Source organism: Scyliorhinus torazame, chromosome 1, assembly GCF_047496885.1.
Source record: "Scyliorhinus torazame isolate Kashiwa2021f chromosome 1, sScyTor2.1, whole genome shotgun sequence".
NCBI classification, from domain to species: Eukaryota; Metazoa; Chordata; class Chondrichthyes; order Carcharhiniformes; family Scyliorhinidae; genus Scyliorhinus; species Scyliorhinus torazame.
The window spans coordinates 252,340,678-252,358,190 of NC_092707.1; the positions used below are offsets into that span (position 1 = coordinate 252,340,678).

The 17,513-nt window shown below is 45.0% G+C and overlaps 1 protein-coding gene across 1 annotated transcript in view; it reads right to left on the minus strand.

The window, feature by feature from the left end:
• Positions 1–242: 242 nt before the first annotated feature.
• iyd (iodotyrosine deiodinase) overlaps positions 243–17,513 on the minus strand; it is a 173,828-nt gene continuing 156,557 nt past the window's right edge. The window contains exon 5 of the mRNA XM_072504657.1: positions 243–1,409. Within this exon, the coding sequence (XP_072360758.1) occupies positions 1,395–1,409 (15 nt within the window). The 3' untranslated portion in view covers positions 243–1,394. The remainder of the gene's footprint in view (positions 1,410–17,513) is intronic.

The window sequence follows — 17,513 nt, forward strand, 5'->3', positions numbered from 1 at the left end:
ATGTGGAGTAGGTAGCATTCTACAGCCGGCGGGAGGAAGTGAAGAATGGGATTGGGTCGGCTGTCCGTTCTCCGTCCAATCAGTGGCAGGAACGGAGAATCCCAATCGATATGCATAATTAACTAAAAACAAAGGGGCTAATTCTTATTTTATTATTGACAAGTTATAGAACAATCAGCTATTTTTCCCAACAATTCCTACAATTGCAATACTTTAAAATAGAAAGAAATGGCCCCAAGAAACCATTTGGGGTAAGGATGGACATTGGCAGAGAAGAAGACAGAAGAGAAGAGAATCATGTTTATGGAGAGGTGCTGAGAGCTGTGTTTGATGTTTTTTAAAGTTTTTCCTTTATAACCTAACCTGAGAAGGATGATGAAATGTCTGGTCAAATGTTAAAGTTAAGCTTCCTCCTCTTCCTGTTGATGACAGCTAATGGATGCTAATTGACACTTTGCTTCTTATCTGACTTGTTATCATTTCTTTTTATAAATTTAGAGTACACAATTCATTTTCCAATTAAGGGGCAATTTAGCGTGGCTAATCCAGCTACCCTGCACATCTTGTGTTGTGGGGTAAAACACACGCAAACACGGGGAGAATGTGCAAACTCCACATGGACAGTGACCCAGAGCCGGGATCGAACATGGGACCTCGGCGCTGTGAGGCAACAGTGCTATCCACTGCAACACCGAGCTGCCCCCTTGTTAACTTTTTAATGGTTAATAAACGTTCTGTATTCATCATTTGAAGTGTTCTTCCTTGCCATATGGTTAAGTCACTAAAACCTTATGTGTGTTAAGATAGGAGGAGTTATTGCAAACAATGAACCTCTACCAGGTTGGGTTAAACCCTCGTGTGCTCAGAAATATTGTATTGTCCGAAACTGTTAAAATCAATTACACTTGTTTGTTCAAAGACCAGGAACTAATTCCGCTCCCTCTGAAAGCTGATTGATTCACAGGGGGGGGGTTTAGTTGTTTTATATAAAGGGCTGTCATTAAGGAAGAAACTCTGTGGCTCCAGGTCTGTTGTCACTGTTTAGTGTCGTATCCTCTTTCTGAAATGGAATTAGCAACAATTGAACAGGCAGCTTTCATTTATTACCATTTTCTTGCAATCTTTGGAGTTCCCGGTAAGAAGCTGAAGCCGGTGGTTTTTGTTTTTTCAGTCAGTCTTGAACTCTTTTCTTGATGTATTTCTCAATGTGTAAAAGCCGAGACTTCCTCTCTTCATGTTGAATCCAGTTTGAGGTCTTCATTCAATAGACAGCACTTTCTACAGTATATTCAGTTATTCAGTAAACGAAGAATTTGAGATGTGAGATGTGGGAAAGGTCCATGTTGAGCGGGAACAGGTGTTTTCAGACACCCAGACAGATGTTGAGAGTTCTGTCAGTCAGGGAGAAGCTGTAAAAGATCATGAGGAAGAAAGGATTAGAGAGACATCTTGAAATGATGAGAGGAAGTTGGTTGGGAGGATGCGAATGTGAAACATTCATAGAGACACAGAACACTTCAGCCAAACAACCTGATTCTGTGCTGTTATTATTAATTTGGTGTTTTTCTCTTTCCTTTGTAGTTAATTTCCTGACAATTGTGGTCCTGTCCCGAGGAGGCTGTGGTCTATCCAAAGGGATCACTCTTTACCTGGTGGGTATGACAATAATGGACCTAATGGTCATTATTTTCAATGTGATAATCTATTATATACTTGGTTACTACTTACCATTTTCACCTCTGCGCAACACTCCTCGAATGAGAATTAATGAGGTTATAAACTATATGGTTATTGACTGCTCTGTCTGGTTAACAGTGGCTTTCACTGTCGATCGCTTTGTCCTCATCTGTTGTCAAGAACTGAGAGAGAAGTATTGCAGGGAGAAAACTGCAGCTGTGGTAATAGTGACCGTGTGTGCTGTGTCCTGCTTCAAAAACATCCCCCTGTATTTTGCTTTTGAACCTATCTCTATAATTAACAATGTGGAGTGGGGAGCTCATTTCAAACCAACTTACTTTACTTTGCCAGGATGGGTCACTTACGACTGGCTTGACACAGTTTTCAACCCCTTGTTGCCGTACTTTCTGATTATATTTCTCAACGCTCTGACTGTTAGTCACATTGTGATGGCTAATCGAACCCGCAGAGCACTGCAAGGTCAACGCAACAGCAAGAACAGCGATGATCCAGAGATGCAGAGCCGAAGGAAATCCATCATTTTACTCTTCTCCATTTCTGGTACTTTCATCGTGCTGTGGATGCCTTATGTTGTATTTTTCCTCATTTCCAGAATTACAAACAGACTTTATGATCCAGATCAATATTCAGATCCCTTATTTATCGCAGACTACACCGGAGATATGTTCCAACTGCTGAGCTCCTGTACAAACACGTGTGTTTATGCGCTGGCCCAGACTAAATTCAGGGAGAAGTTGAGAAATGCAATAATGTATCCATTTGCTGTGATTATTAGATCTATCAAATAACCAAAAACAACTGGAATTGAGGCACTTGATCATTCATAGCAATGTACTGAATTCTACCTGAAATCTGTGCTCAGAATTGATACGTACTGACAGTATCAGCCTTGGCTCAGGGATGGTACTATTCTCACCTCTGTGTCAGGGTGTCATGAGTTCAAGCACATAACTGAGGCTGGTGCTGCACTGTCTGTATCACACTTCAGGTAAGCTGAGAAATGGAGTCCTGTCTGATCTTGCAGGTGTATGTACAAGATTCTATGGCACTAGTGCGGAGAAGAACGATGGGTTCTACCTCATCTTCGGGCCAATATTTATACTCTGCCAACATCACCAAAATCAGGATGTCTGATCTTGTTGTTTGTGTGGAGTTGCTGGGTACAAATTGGCTGCCACATTTCCTACATTACAACAATGATTATGTTTCAAGAATTTTATTTCCTGTGACTTATTTTGGGATAAATAACTCTGTAGATGCAAGTTCACACTGCTTTAAACTTACGTGGAGTTTACAAAATGGATTACCGCATTAAAAAGAACTTTTTTAATTGTATGTTGTTTTGAAAATAAATATAATGACAAGTAATAAATACCAACGCAAACCTGTGAAAAATCGGTTTAAGGAATACAGTCAGATTGTTCCATACAACTCTTTGACAAGAGAGCTCTGAATGTGAACACAAGTGAGTTTCTACCCAAATATAACATGAAATAGAAACATAAAATGCTGGAATAAAGGGGAGACAGCAGAATGTGTTCATAGCAGAATTCACAACACTCTGAAAACAAAACTGAAGAACAAATCACAGATGGCCCTGTGGGGGAGTGGGGGGTGGTGTTAGTGGAAGAAAATGATTGAAAAATTAGGGCAAGATGGAGGAGAGAGTTGATGGTCTGAAGTTGTTGAACTCAGTGTTGAGTCCAAAAGGTTACAAAGTGCATGATCGGAGAATGAATGCTGCTCCTCCCGTTTGCATTGTGCTTCACTGGAACATTGCAGCAGGCCAAGGACAGTCATGTGATCACGAGAGCAAGGTGATGAGTTGAAATGGGTCACCATAGGAAAATCAGGGTCCGGCTTGCGGGCTGAGTGAAGGTGTTCCACAAAGCCATCAGCCAGTCTGTGTTTAGTCTCTCCAATGTACAGGAGACCACATTGGGAGCAGCGTATACAGTAGACCAAATTGAAGGAAATGCAAGTGAAACATTTCTGTTTTATGATTGTGTCACCGCTTGAAGTATTCGCTTCCCACTCTCGAGCTCGAATTGAAGTAATTTCAATTCCTCATTTGTTTGGAGGTGAACTGAAAACAAACAATATTCTTGGTGTGATTTGGAATGTGCTCCAGAAATTGTCAGAATCTGATCTTCAAATCAGTAGAACTTGAGTTCAAAATCTTGTTGGTTTTGTTGATTGTAGCTCTTCATTAGTTAATGTCCATTAGTTGCGTCCAATAAAGCTCCAAGCTCTCTTTTATTTTTATCCTTATCATTTTTTACACCATTGACTGAGGATTTACCTAGATTTCCTTCCTACCTGTAACACTTTGCACTGTTTTCATTAAATTTCACTCAACATTGTTTCACTGGGCAGCACGGTGGCGCAGTGGTTAGTGCTGCTGCCTCACGGTGCCGAGGTCCAGGTTCGATCCCGTCTCTGGGTCACTGTCCGTGTGGAGTTTGCACATTCTCAACATGTTTGCTTGGGTTTCGCCCCCACACCTCAAAGATGTGCAGGGTAGGTGGATTGGCCACGCTAAATTGCCCCTGAATTGGAAAAATGAATTGGGTACTCGAAATTTATATAAGAAAATATTGTTTCACTGACTGAAATATCTTGTTCAACTCATTTAGTAGTTTCTGAGCTGCCTCACCGAATTCCACTGTCTCTCCCAGTTCAGTGTTGTGGCCATCTAAAATGACCACCCGCAGAAATCGATGGGAAAATTGGCCAAGGACAGAACACAGCTTGCAAATATCTAAAAGCTGCAGCCCATGGCCGACCAGGGCCCGCCCAGCCATCAAAGTGGCAACCCTCAATTGGTTTGGATCGATCAGGGTGATCAAGCCATGATCAATCGATTAGTCATCCACTTGAGACTGCCCAAAAGCGAATAAAACTTTCAAGGGATAAAAGGTGCTGCGCAACCCACAACTCGCTCTCTCGACTGCAGCATTCGACTGACGATAACAATGGTGACCCCTTCACCAGCCAAGAAGAAGACCATCCACGCCATCCACAGAGGGACCAGAGCCGAGGACACAGATGACCAGCAACAGACATCAAGCACTGCCGGACAACAGGATTCCAGATAAGGCCATATCTGCTCTACACTTGCCAGTTACCTGGAAGTTAAGTTGAGGTCTTTCTAGTGGGTTAGCTTAGAGTTCAACTTGTATGTGTGTGTGATTGATTAACATTAACTTTGTGTGTGTGAGATAAAGTATTATTGTACTAAGCAACTTGTTGACATTTGCCCATCATATACGGGTTAAAGACACACTGTGGTTTCGAAGGTGCGACAAATCTGGCGACTCTGGTGGGATTCGACTCGAAGTAACAACTGTTGCTCCGAATGATCCCACAAGACCGATATTCCTGGAGACTTAGCCTGAGCCCGAATTAAGAAGGCAAATGCCCCACGTGACGGACAGGTTTTTAAGTAAATCAAAGGGAGTGTAAGGTCTCTATTTTTGAGAATTATTTAAAAATCAAAAACTACAGGTTTGAACTCTGTTTTAGACGAATCACAAAATTTCGGAAGGGTGTATTAACTGCATGCGTACCTAACAGGGAGGATAAGGTAAACTCTGCAAATTTGCACTCAAATTCAGAAGGATTTGTGAAAGTGTACAAACTCAGCAATAGCATGATGGGAAAAATAGCCAACTTATGTAACCAAGTTTGAGAAAGCTATGTCAGCTAGTGCCAAGATCAGACCCTGACAAACTAGACAAAGCTAAGAATCCACATAATTGTATCATACAAGGCCAGAAGAGGGAAGATAGTGCCTGACCTTATTAAAACCTGATAACAAAGCCACGATCTAGGAATGTCCTAATAACACAACTTCCTCATGACCTAGGTCCATCTGCGTCAAGGCATCATGAGGGCAGAGGTGAAAAACAAAATAGGACCACGTCTTATTTCCTCTAAAAACAAACTACTGCAAATAAGCCGAGTCAGGGTCTTTTCCATGACAACATGTTTGATCAGAAGTTATGACTGTATTGACATTTTTGAACAAGGTCTGTTTTTGTAAAATGATACAGCTTGTGTATAAATATTGAACGTTTTCTCCATGTCTTTGCGAGCTTGAGAAAGAATGAGCAGGTTTACCTTAACAGCTCTCTCTCTCTCTAACCTGTAGCCATCTGCATGCAGACTTTGGTCAATAAGGACAAAGTTATTTATTTCGAAACAGAGTTGTAAAGTTGTTTTCTTCACAGTCTTGGAGTAGGAAAAATTTTAAAAGACGACAGTGGCGCTGCGAGCCCTCACCAATACCCTGTGTGGCTTCCGTGGGGGACCGAACAAGTGATCGAGCACGAACCCGGAGAGCGGAGACGGACGGCGCAACAAGGTAAGCTTTAACCTTGGTCTCTCTCTCTCTCTCCCGGATCGGTGCGTGACCCCTCGTCCCTGACGGATAACGCTGACAGGTGACGGTGTTCGAATCTAAATTTGACTGTGAGTAATGTTCTTAGGGTCTGGGACCCGGTTGTCGTTCAAAGCCTAAGGTCAGGGACCACCTGCTCTTGTTTTTTTTCCCAGGACAGGGATACACAGGCTTGGCTAGGTCAGGGACCAGATTTGGATTTTTGACTTTTAAATTTACAAGGCAGTTTTTCCCCATTTTCTTTCTCTTCTCTCTCTCTTTTAATTTTTTTTCCACTCCTTAAAAGTCATGGGCCAGAGCCTGGACAAAACGGAGGACAATTCTCCCTTGCTTTTTATGTGCACCATGTTCCCTGATAAGGAACGCAATTTACGCCTCTTGTCTTCAGCTTTAAATAAGAAATTCGGATCTGAAATTTGGCCACTAGGTGGTACCTGGAATTTAGAAAACTTCACCGTGGCAGAGACAGCCATTTGGTCTCGGAATGCCGGAGCCAAATGGAAGAAATTAATTACCAAATGGCAAAAAGAACCAGACAGACGACACAAACTGTCCTTGTTAATGAGTTGGAGGGACAATGCACGTAGGAGAGGGATTGCTGATTATAAAGACGGAGAAACCAAAGACTGGGAAACGTTGAAATTCGAATGTGAACTATGGGACAGGAAAGATCCTAAGAATCAAGGGGGGGATAATGCTGCATTGGGTGTTAAGCAGGTCGGAATATCCCATCAGATTAAAAATCAGGAGGATCCTCCCACTACCTCTGGCATGCCGTTGTTTCCCTATTTGATTGATACAGAGGAGGAGGAGGAGGAATTAAATCCCACGATGCCCCCATGGCCACCTCTTCCCAGCTCCACGGTGCGGCAGCCCCGTTCTCACCCTCCCCCTTGTAACAATCTTGCTGTCGATAATCTCCCTGCTCCTATTACTCCCATTGCGACACGCACTCGCTCAAAAGCACTAACCACCTTCCTCGATCAGCCCGTTACCTCTGTTAATCAGGCTTTCCAAGAATTAACTATCAGTACAGCACCGGTAGAGGAGCCTTTTCCACCACCACCTCCCCCTGCAAATTTTCCAATCCGACGTCTCGTTAACCCTCGAGCGACTGATGACGACGACCAATTTATTGAGACATGGCAGGCTTTTAAACCTCAGGAGCTCTGTTTGATCATGGCTCACTGTCCGTCACATAAAACGGACCCAGAGGGCTTTACTGAATATCTGAGGAGAACTGCGACCGTGTATGGTGCTACCCCTAGGGATCAGTATTCCCTTATTTTTTCATCCCTTCCCCCAGATTTAGGTGAGAAATGGAAATGAAAATAGGGGATCATGGAACCACATGGGATGCATTTAAAACCAACAATCCATCAGATGAGGCTCAACTCGCTTTAATGTTCCCAGCACTTAAGCGTGCTCTCCGTAAACCTGTAGATATCTCCAAAATTCTTGATTGTACGCCAACTCCTAAGGACGAGGGTCCTGAATTTTTTGACCGCTTTTGTGGAATTTACACTCTTTATTCCGGTGATGAGACTTTTAATGCGGGCTTGAAATCTCCCCAGTTCAATGCGCTGCTTATGCAGGTCATGCCTGACCGCATAGCGACCAGTATTAACACTAATAATATGGATTGGTCTGATAGCTCCAAATCCCACATGCGACGTACTATCTCTTATTACTGGAGCAATGGCCGTGACAGAGAAGCTTTCGGAAGGGACCCTCCTACACCCAAAATAAAGTCGGAGTTTGTCCAGCGACCCCCTCACAGGAACCCCCCACCTTATGAACGTCACCAAGGCCCTCCCCGGCCTTGTCCTCCAACCCGAGACAGTGTCACTTGCTTTAATTGCAGACGGACGGGTCACTACGCTAGGGATTGCCTTGCATCACGCAGAGACAGGGCACCCCCTCCACGGCGGTATGCTCCCTTCACTGACTCCCACCCCTATTGACTGGCCCGCTGCAATTTCCCGGTTCTCTCTGGCGACCACTCTGAGGAACCCACAGCTACAATTCACATTGAGGGTATTCCCGTCCCCTTCCTCATTGATACAGGGGCAACTGCTTCTACGTTGAATTTGACGTTAGTTAAACAGTATTGTTTTCCTCTCTCAGACGAATATGTGGAACTTTCTGGTTTTATGGGTGAGAGGGCTACATACCAACTCACGAAACCCCTTCTGGTTCAATTTAATGACCGTCAATGTTGTATTTCCTTCACTGTCACGCGTACCCTCGGTGTTAATCTTGCTGGCCGTGATCTGTTATGTCCCTTACAAATTGAGATTGTTTGCCTTGACGACGGCGTCACGATCTCCACGGCTCCACAAGTCCAGCCTCGAAATTTACCCTTTTTTTTCACTCCCCAATGGTGGTCCGTTGATTTTGATCCCTCCAATTTTTCACCTCCCTTGCATGTTCCTCATCCACACGTGACCCTTTGCTATGACCACACAGGGTGCTCGCCCGATTTGGAGACCATCTACCGGGACTCCCTCGGGTCCACGGTGGCGGTTACTTTCATCGCTCATGCTGAGGGAAAAGAGGGCTCTGCATTTCTTGTTGAAGTGCCCCTCGTATTCTGGAAACAATCTGGACTAGTGGCACCTCACGTTACCCTCACTGTCAATGCAGGCTACAGTGCCAGGTCACTGGGCTATCTGGTTGCTACCCTCCAAGGAAAATGTGATGCTTTTTATACTGGACGACAGACCTTCCCTGAAGGCACGTTACAGTATTTTTCACAGCCCTTTTGTGTTGATGGTACATTGAACCACCATCGGACCAACCGTTCCCCATCCCCAGAGATTCCTGCAGACTTATGGGCTGCATCCAAACACGAAGTTGGTCTTACTAATGTGCCTCCAATTTTCATTAAGGTTAAGTCCGATGTGCCCCTGCCCTCCATTTCTCAGTACGCTATTCGCCCTGACGCTGAGGAAGGGATCTCCAGCATGATACAGTCCTTCCTTCAACAGGGAATTTTGGTTCCGTTCCAATCGCCCTGTAACACCCCTATTCTTCCGGTTCCTAAGGTTGGGCGGCCGTCTGAATGGTGTTTGGTCCAGGACCTCCACCGTATCAATCAAATCGTTGAACCCTTGCATCCCCTGGTCCCTAACCCGGCTACAATCCTCAGTAATATCCCGCCTGAGGCAGCTGTCTTTACCCTTGTGGACTTACAACACGCCTTTTTTGCGATACCCCTTGCCGCTGAATCCCAGTATTTGTTTGCCTTCACATTGAAAGGGCACCAGTACACTTGGACTAGGCTACCGCCAGGTTTCATTCATTCACCGACAATCTTCTCACAGGCACTGCACTCCCAATTAGCTACTTTGACACCCCCGGGGGGATCTACTATTATACAGTATGTCGATGACTTACTCCTTGCTAGCCCTGACTTTGCTTCTAACGAACGCGACTCCATTTATCTGCTCACCCGTCTCCATTCCTGGGGATATGTAATACCACCTAATAAAGTACACAAAGGACAGAGGCAGGTTAAATTTCTGGGCGTTCTGATAAGCGCTACTGAACGTTCCCTTACGCAGGATCGTATTACTCCCATTTTGCAAACCGCACTTCCTACCTCGCCAAAGCAGATGAGAGCCTTTTTAGGTTTAGTGAACTTTTGCAGACAATGGATTCCGAATGTTACTGCTCATACTAAGGAGCTTACTCCTTATTCCTCCCAGAATTCACCCCTTAAGTTTGAACTACCCGATTTAGCACAGCAATCTTTTGTTACTCTCAAGAACGCGCTGGCTTCCGCCCGGCTCTAGGACGACCTCTTTATGACAGGCCCTTCCAGTTGTATGTTAATGTCCTTGACCTATGTGCCACGGGTGTCTTGACACAGGAACATGGTGACCAACGCCATCCGGTTGCCTATTATTCTACTAAATTGGATCCAGTAGCTTGTGGTTTGCCCCCCTGCACTCAAATTCTCACTGCTGTACATGTGTTAGCTCAGGCAGCCTCTAATCTAACCCTTCATCAGCCTGTGCATGTGTATACCTCACACTCTGTTGTGGCTCTCCTTACATCTCAGCAGACCCAGCATCTGACACAGGCCCGCTTGAGCCGATATGAGGTCTCACTATTACAGAACCCATATCTGTCTTTCCATTACTGTTCCACTTTAAATCCCGCAGCATTCCTCGAACATCCCCCGATGTACTTGTTGATCCACCACATGATTGTTTGCTTAGGAATCGCTTCCTTACCGCACCTCGTCCCGATTTAACTGACCACCCTCTTGATAATCCTGATCTCACTTTTTATGTTGATGGCAGTTCTTCTATTTCCCAAATGGGTGTCCCGCAATCGGGGTATGCCATTGTTACAGACACTGACATTCTGGAAGCAGCTGCTTTCCAGATTCCAGTCTCAGCGCAGAAAGCTGAGCTATTCGCCCTTACTAGAGCTTGTGTTCTGGCCAAAGACCAAAGTGTGAATGTGTACACAGACTCTAGGTACGCTTTTGGTGTCACCCACGATTTTGGCCACCTCTGGCAGCAACGTGGATTCCTTACCTCTGCAGGCTCTCCCATTCTAAATGCTCTTTGGGTTAAAAATCTCCTCGTTGCTATTCAACTTCCTCGTCAATTGGCTATCATTAAATGTGCTGCCCACACTTCCGGGGACACTCCTGTGCAATTAGGAAATGCCCGTGCTGATTCAGCCGCTAAGGCAGCGTCTGCATCAGCCCCTATGATTGTTCCCGCAGGGGGTACACAGGCTTTAAATCAGCTACCTATTCTAGCAAAAAAGGGCATGCCAGAGTTAGCTGAAATTCAAAGGTTACAGAGGGACGCCTCTGATTCTGAGCGCACACTATGGAAATCAATGGGGTGTTCGCACTCGTTGTCACAAAACCTCTGGCTTACCCCAGTAGGTCAAGTTTGTGTTCCAGATTCGTTATTGCCGATACTTATTGATTATTTGCATTCTTGTACACATCTTGGCAAGGAGGGAATGGTACAGCTACTTTTGAAAACTTGGTGGCACCCAGATCTGAATACAGCAGCACAAATGCGGCTGGATCGATGTCTTATTTGCATGAAAAATAATAAGGGTAAAGACATTAAATGCCCTCCCGGAACAACCCCCTTGCCAGATGGTCCTTTTGCCTGTATACAGCTTGATTTTATTGAATTACCTAAAGTACAATGCTATAAATATTGTTTAGTGATCATTGATGTATTTAGTAAATGGATTGAAGCCTTCCCCACCACCAACTGTACTGCACATACGGTGGTAAAATTACTATTGACAGAAATTATTCCCCGATTTGGGATTCCCAGAATGCTGAGCTTAGACAATGGAACACATTTTGTGGCTCGAATCAATTCTGAATTATGCGAAGCACTCAAAATTAAACAACAGCTGCACTGCGCGTATCATCCAAAGGCAGCAGGAATTGTAGAGAGAGCAAATGGGACCTTAAAAGAAAAATTATCTAAATTGACCGAAGAAACTGGATTAAATTGGCTAAAGGTTGGCACTGTTTCACATGAGGGTTACTCCACATTCGCGGTCCGGACTGTCAGCTGCAGAGATAGTCTACGGTCGGCCAATGAGGACTCCCTGGGATGCCCATGAAGAACCCCTAGAAGGAGTAGGCCTCCACGTTATGGGAGATAAAATGCTGAGTTATTTGAAGCAATTAACATTTTCTTTAAAGTTTCTCCACTCGCAGGTAAAACAGGCCCATCTCCCAGCAGCAGCCGGAACAAAGATCCCTCGATATCCAGTAGTCAAACCAGGAGACTACGTGCTGATAAAGAATTGGGACAGAGAGAAGTTAGGGCAACGCTGGAGCGGCCCTTTTCAAGTATTGCTGACTACACCGACTGCCGTTAAACTCGAAGGACGTTCGAGTTGGGTACACCTATCGGATTGTAAGAAGATTGGTTCCAGCCCCAACGAGGACGCAGAATGAGGATCTTCATTATCACATTTGGACTATTTGGACTAATTGGTCTTAATGGCCATTCGACAGTAGGCGAACAAACTGACCAAGAGCTGCGTGCTAATAGCTTTCTATATATGTCATATATTTATGCTGACAGATTGAATGTAAGTAACTGTTGGGTTTGTACCCGTATCCCCATCCATTCCAAGGAGGGGCTACCTCTCCAATCACTCCCATTCCACTTAGCAGAAACAGTTGAGTGGATACTGTGTCAAAACCGAACACAGGGGTTCGGTGGAGATATGAAAATTTGGAAATCGGCTGGCTATGGGATGACTAGATTTTCAGCCTGGTATCAACCTGGATATCCCCATGTTTCAAATCCCCCTGCCCTTACCATCCCATCGAGCACTGCGCAAGGATCCCTATGTTTTAGTAAATCAGGAGAAGGACCATCAATGGGGCAGAGTAGGTGTAATCTTACAACTGAATGGCAGGGACCGATACCAAACATCTCCAACAAGGGTATGTTTGTTCTTGATTGGTCCAGGGTGTGGAATAAAACATCAAATAGCTCATGAACGCATAATTCCCAGGTACCCTGGATGACAATGGCTGAGAATTTTACGGCCTATAACGGGACCTATTTCATATGTGGCACTAAAGCATATTCCTGGCTTCCCAGAAATTGGACAGGGTCCTGTTATCTAGGATATGTCGTACCCTGCATGCACCACCTACGCTCCCTTAAACAACACTCCTCACGAATCAGGAGGACCATTAGTAAAACCGAGGAGTTCTTTATGATCGCCTTTCCACAATACGGAACAGGCAAGGCAGCAAACGAACTGATCCTTATGGCCTCGGCATTGGAACAACTGTCGAACATAACAGCAGCAGAATCCAGGGCAACCGGACGGGCACTAGCCGAGGTCTCGGCTGAGCAGGTGGCTGTCCGGACTGTGGCATTACAAAATCGAATGGCTCTGGATTATCTGTTAGCCTCGCAGGGAGGAATGTGTGCCATTATAGGTCAGGAATGCTGTACTCATATCCCAGATGCCTCTGAAAATATTACCAACCTAGCTGACCATATAAGAAGATCAACTTCAAGAAATTGGCCAAGAATTTCACAATTATAACCCACCAGGTTGGTTAGGTTGGCTGGGACACAGATTGTTCGATTGGATCTTTAAGGCCTTCATATTATTGCTGTTATTACCATTAGCAATAGGATTGCTTGGATGCTTGTGTCAATGTATTTACACCCGTCTCCTGAATATCCCTATTTGAACAAATTGAGTGGTTGTCCTGATGGGACAACAGGAGGGAATGTGAAAGTGTACAAACTCAGCAATAGCATGATGGGAAAAATAGCCAACTTATGTAACCAAGTGTGAGAAAGCTATGTCAGCTAGTGCCAAGATCAGACCCTGACAAACTAGACAAAGCTAAGAATCCACATAATCTTATCATACAAGGCCAGAAGAGGGAAGATTGTGCCTGACCTTATTAAAACCTGATAACAAAGCCACGATCTAGGAATGTCCTAATAACACAACTTCCTCATGACCTAGGTCCATCTGCGTCAAGGCATCATGAGGGCAGAGGTGAAAAACAAAATAGGACCACGTCTTATTTCCTCTAAAAACAAACTACTGCAAATAAGCCGAGTCAGGGTCTTTTCCATGACAACATGTTTGATCAGAAGTTATGACTGGATTGACATTTTTGAACAAGGTCTGTTTATGTAAAATGATACAGCTTGTGTATAAATATTGAACATTTTCTCCATGTCTTTGCGAGCTTGAGAAAGAATGAGCAGGTTTACCTTAACAGCTCTCTCTCTCTCTAACCTGTAGCCATCTGCATGCAGACTTTGGTCAATAAAGCCAAAGTTATTTATTTCGAAACAGAGTTGTAAAGTTGTTTTCTTCACAGTCTTGGAGTAGGAAAAATTTTAAAAGACGACAGATTGGAGCCAGAAACCAGCCACAAATCGTACCCGCTTTTCAAATGTCTCTCTACCCCCTTGTTCCAAAGAGATATGGCAGCTCAGCAAACAGGAAAAGATGTGGCAGCTCAAAAGACAGTAACAGAGAAGTGCCCAATATGGGAAGAGGCCCTTCGGAAGTATTTTAAAGAGAAAGGCTAGCCTATGTGGTTAGATTTCTGTTCAAGCACCGAGACAGGGCCCGCAGCGATAGGTCAAACTTGGTGGGAAGATTTAAGCAAAGTGCATGGGATATGAGCGCAGAAGTAGAACAAGCCAATGGCCGTAGTGTGCTGCTTGACACAATTATTAGGAACTGAGGAAGTCCTGACGACCGTCCGTGGAAAGCGAGCGGAGGAAACAGTGGAATGAAAGAAATCACAGGAGGTGATAGAGAAATTAAAAGAGGACAGGCAGGAGGAGGCAAAGACGGTTAAAGAGGCACAAGCCCAAAACTTTAAGGAGAAGTACCAGGTTAAACTTGCCCGGGTAGTAGCCGATAAGGACAAGGAAATCGCTGACCTTAAACACACCAACCTGTCTCGCCCATTTAAGCAGTTTTGAAACCCAATGCGGTAAAGCCTATCAAGACACCCAACGTGTGTCTTGATATGAGAGGAGGCTGAATATAAGGCCACTCAATTAGAAGTGATATGTGTCAATTTACAGGTTGCATTAAAAGCGCTCCATCAATTCACCAAGGAGCAGAGACAGGTTAATGCTGACCACACCAAATGCCAGCGAGAAATGAAAAAACTCATATCATTACTCTCGGTTCAGGAAGGATTTATGTGGTAACTTTGGGACAGCAGAGGGAGAAAAGGAGAGATGGCAGATTGGGCAGAGTTACTGAAGAATACGAAAAGGTATGTGGTACGAACCGAGAGACGAGAGCAACCACTGACACCCCCAGAAATAAATGCACCAGTTACACCGGCTGCACGAGTCACCCCGACTGCACCACCCAGACCCCAGTAATTTTTGAGACCGCCCATGTACCAATGAATCCGATTACTACGGAAAGGATAGGGAACGCCTTGGGTCCTGCTATCACCTACACTACCCCGTTCACAGTGACCCAACTGAACGATGCATGCAACAAAATTATGACATTTGAGCCCACTGCTGACCCACATTGCTTCTTCGAAGACATTCGGCGGCAAAGGATCATGTATGGTTTAGATGAGAGAGAGGAAGTGTTATGGGCCAGGGTTTAGAAAACTCCAAAGTGTATCATGGAGTTCACCTAACCCATGACTTTTAATAGGTTGTGGTTATGGGGAACACACAGGCCCACTCTACAGGTGTGATGCAAACATAAATCTACAGTACTTTTAAATTAAAACAATGTTTATTTATGAAACCAGTTAACACTTTATAAACCCACAATAAACAACTATCAACACAAATAAATCCCCAAAGAATACAGTACTCGACAGATAACCCTTAATAAATTCCCAAACAACATCCGGAATACAAAAAACCCTTTTGAACACAAAGATCTTGGGCGAAATTCTCCAGAAACGGCGCGATGTCCGCCGACTGGCGCCCAAAATGGCGCCAATCAGACGGGCATCGCGCCGCCCCAAAGGTGCGGAATGCCGCATCTTTGGGGGCCGAGCCCCAACATTGAGGGGCTAGGCCGGCGCCGGAGGAATTTCCGCCCCGCCAGCTGGCGGAAATGGCCTTTGTTGCCCCGCCAGCTGGCGCGGAAATGACATCTCCGGGCGGCACATGCGCGGGAGCGTCAGCGGCCGCTGACAGTTTCCCACGCATGTGCAGTGGAGGGAGTCTCTTCCGCCTCCGCCATGGTGGAGACCGTGGCGGAGGCGGAAGGGAAAGAGTGCCCCCATGGCACAGGCCCGCCCGTGGATCTGTGGGCCCCGATCGTGGGCCAGGCCACCGTGGGGGCACCCCCCAGGGCCAGATCGCCCCGCGCCCCCCCCAGGACCCCGGAGCCCACCCACGCCGCCTTGTCCCGCCGTTCAAAAGGTGGTTTAATCCACGCCGGCGGACAGGCAATTTATCGGCGGGACTTCGGCCCATCCGGGCCGGAGAATCCAGCGGGGGGGCCCGCCAACCAGCGCGGCCCGATTCCCGCCCCCACCGAATATCCGGTGCCGGAGACTTCGGCAACCGGCGGGGGCGGGATTCACGCCAGCCCCCGGCGATTCTCCGACCCGGCGGGGGGTCGGAGAATGACGCCCCAGGTTTAAATTCACTATTGAGAGCAGTTACCACTTTGAAAACACCAAATGAACATCCATAAGCTTGCAGAGATTCATACACATCCTGCTGTGATTTCAGCTTCTCCAAAACTAAAACGAAACCAAACCCACCCTGAAGCAAAAAGCCGAAAGCAAAAGGATAAAGCTGACAGACAGCCAGGCCCCATCCACTCTCTGACATCACTGCAGCAATAAACACCTGTTTCTTAAAGGTACTCTCACTACAGATATTTATATACACACCCATTTATAAACACCCATTTCTTAAAGGTACTCTCACATGACAGGGAGTACAAGGGTCCACTCTCCAGGTGTTATGTAACAGAGGCCTTAAGTATTTTAAAAACAAAATAATGTTTATTCTATGAACCCAGTTGACATTTTATAAACACACAGTAAACATCTTAACAACTACCAACCCACGTAACCCCACAGACACAGTACACGATAGGTAACCATTAATACTTTTCCTAGCAGCATCCATAAGTTAAACCGTTTTAAACAAAGGCAGCAGGTTTAAATTCCCTACAGAAACAGGTATTACTTTGAAATCATCAATAAGCTGAAGACATTCTTTAGCTTGTAGAGAGAAAGATCATTTTACACATCTGCTTGCTTTGAATACAGCTCTCCAAATTTGAAAACCAAACTAAAAACAGAGCCACAGCTCAAAACGTAAGTGGAAGACAGAAAGGCAGCCCAGCTCCACCCACACACTGACATCATTGCAGCTATTTGACAAACACCCATTTCTTAAAGGTACATCCACCTGACACCTGCCTCCCAGAAAACAAAATAAATCATCAACTTCAAGATGGTTTCATTTTTCACCTTTTCACTTCCCTTTAAGAAATACTGACAGTAAAATACTTTTTCGTTTCACAAAACAAAACACGCAAACAGGTCTAATAACATAGTCCATTTCAGTTCTTCTTCTTCCACCGAACCTGCTTCTCTTCATCACATTCGTCACAAAGCATTGGCTATCAAGTTTTCTCGTCCTACCACATGTATTATTTTTAAATGAAATGGCAGTAAAAATAAGCTCCATCGAAACAGTCTGGCATTGTCATTCCGGAATCGCTCCAAAAACGTCAATGGATTATGATCAGTATATATAACGGTGTGAGACGAATTGCTGGTCACATAAATGTGAAAATGTTGGAAAGCCAGCACTAAGCTCAAAGTCTCCTTCTCAATCATTGAATACTTCTTCTGTTGTGTATTTAATTTCTTAGAAAAATAACCAATAGGCCGCTC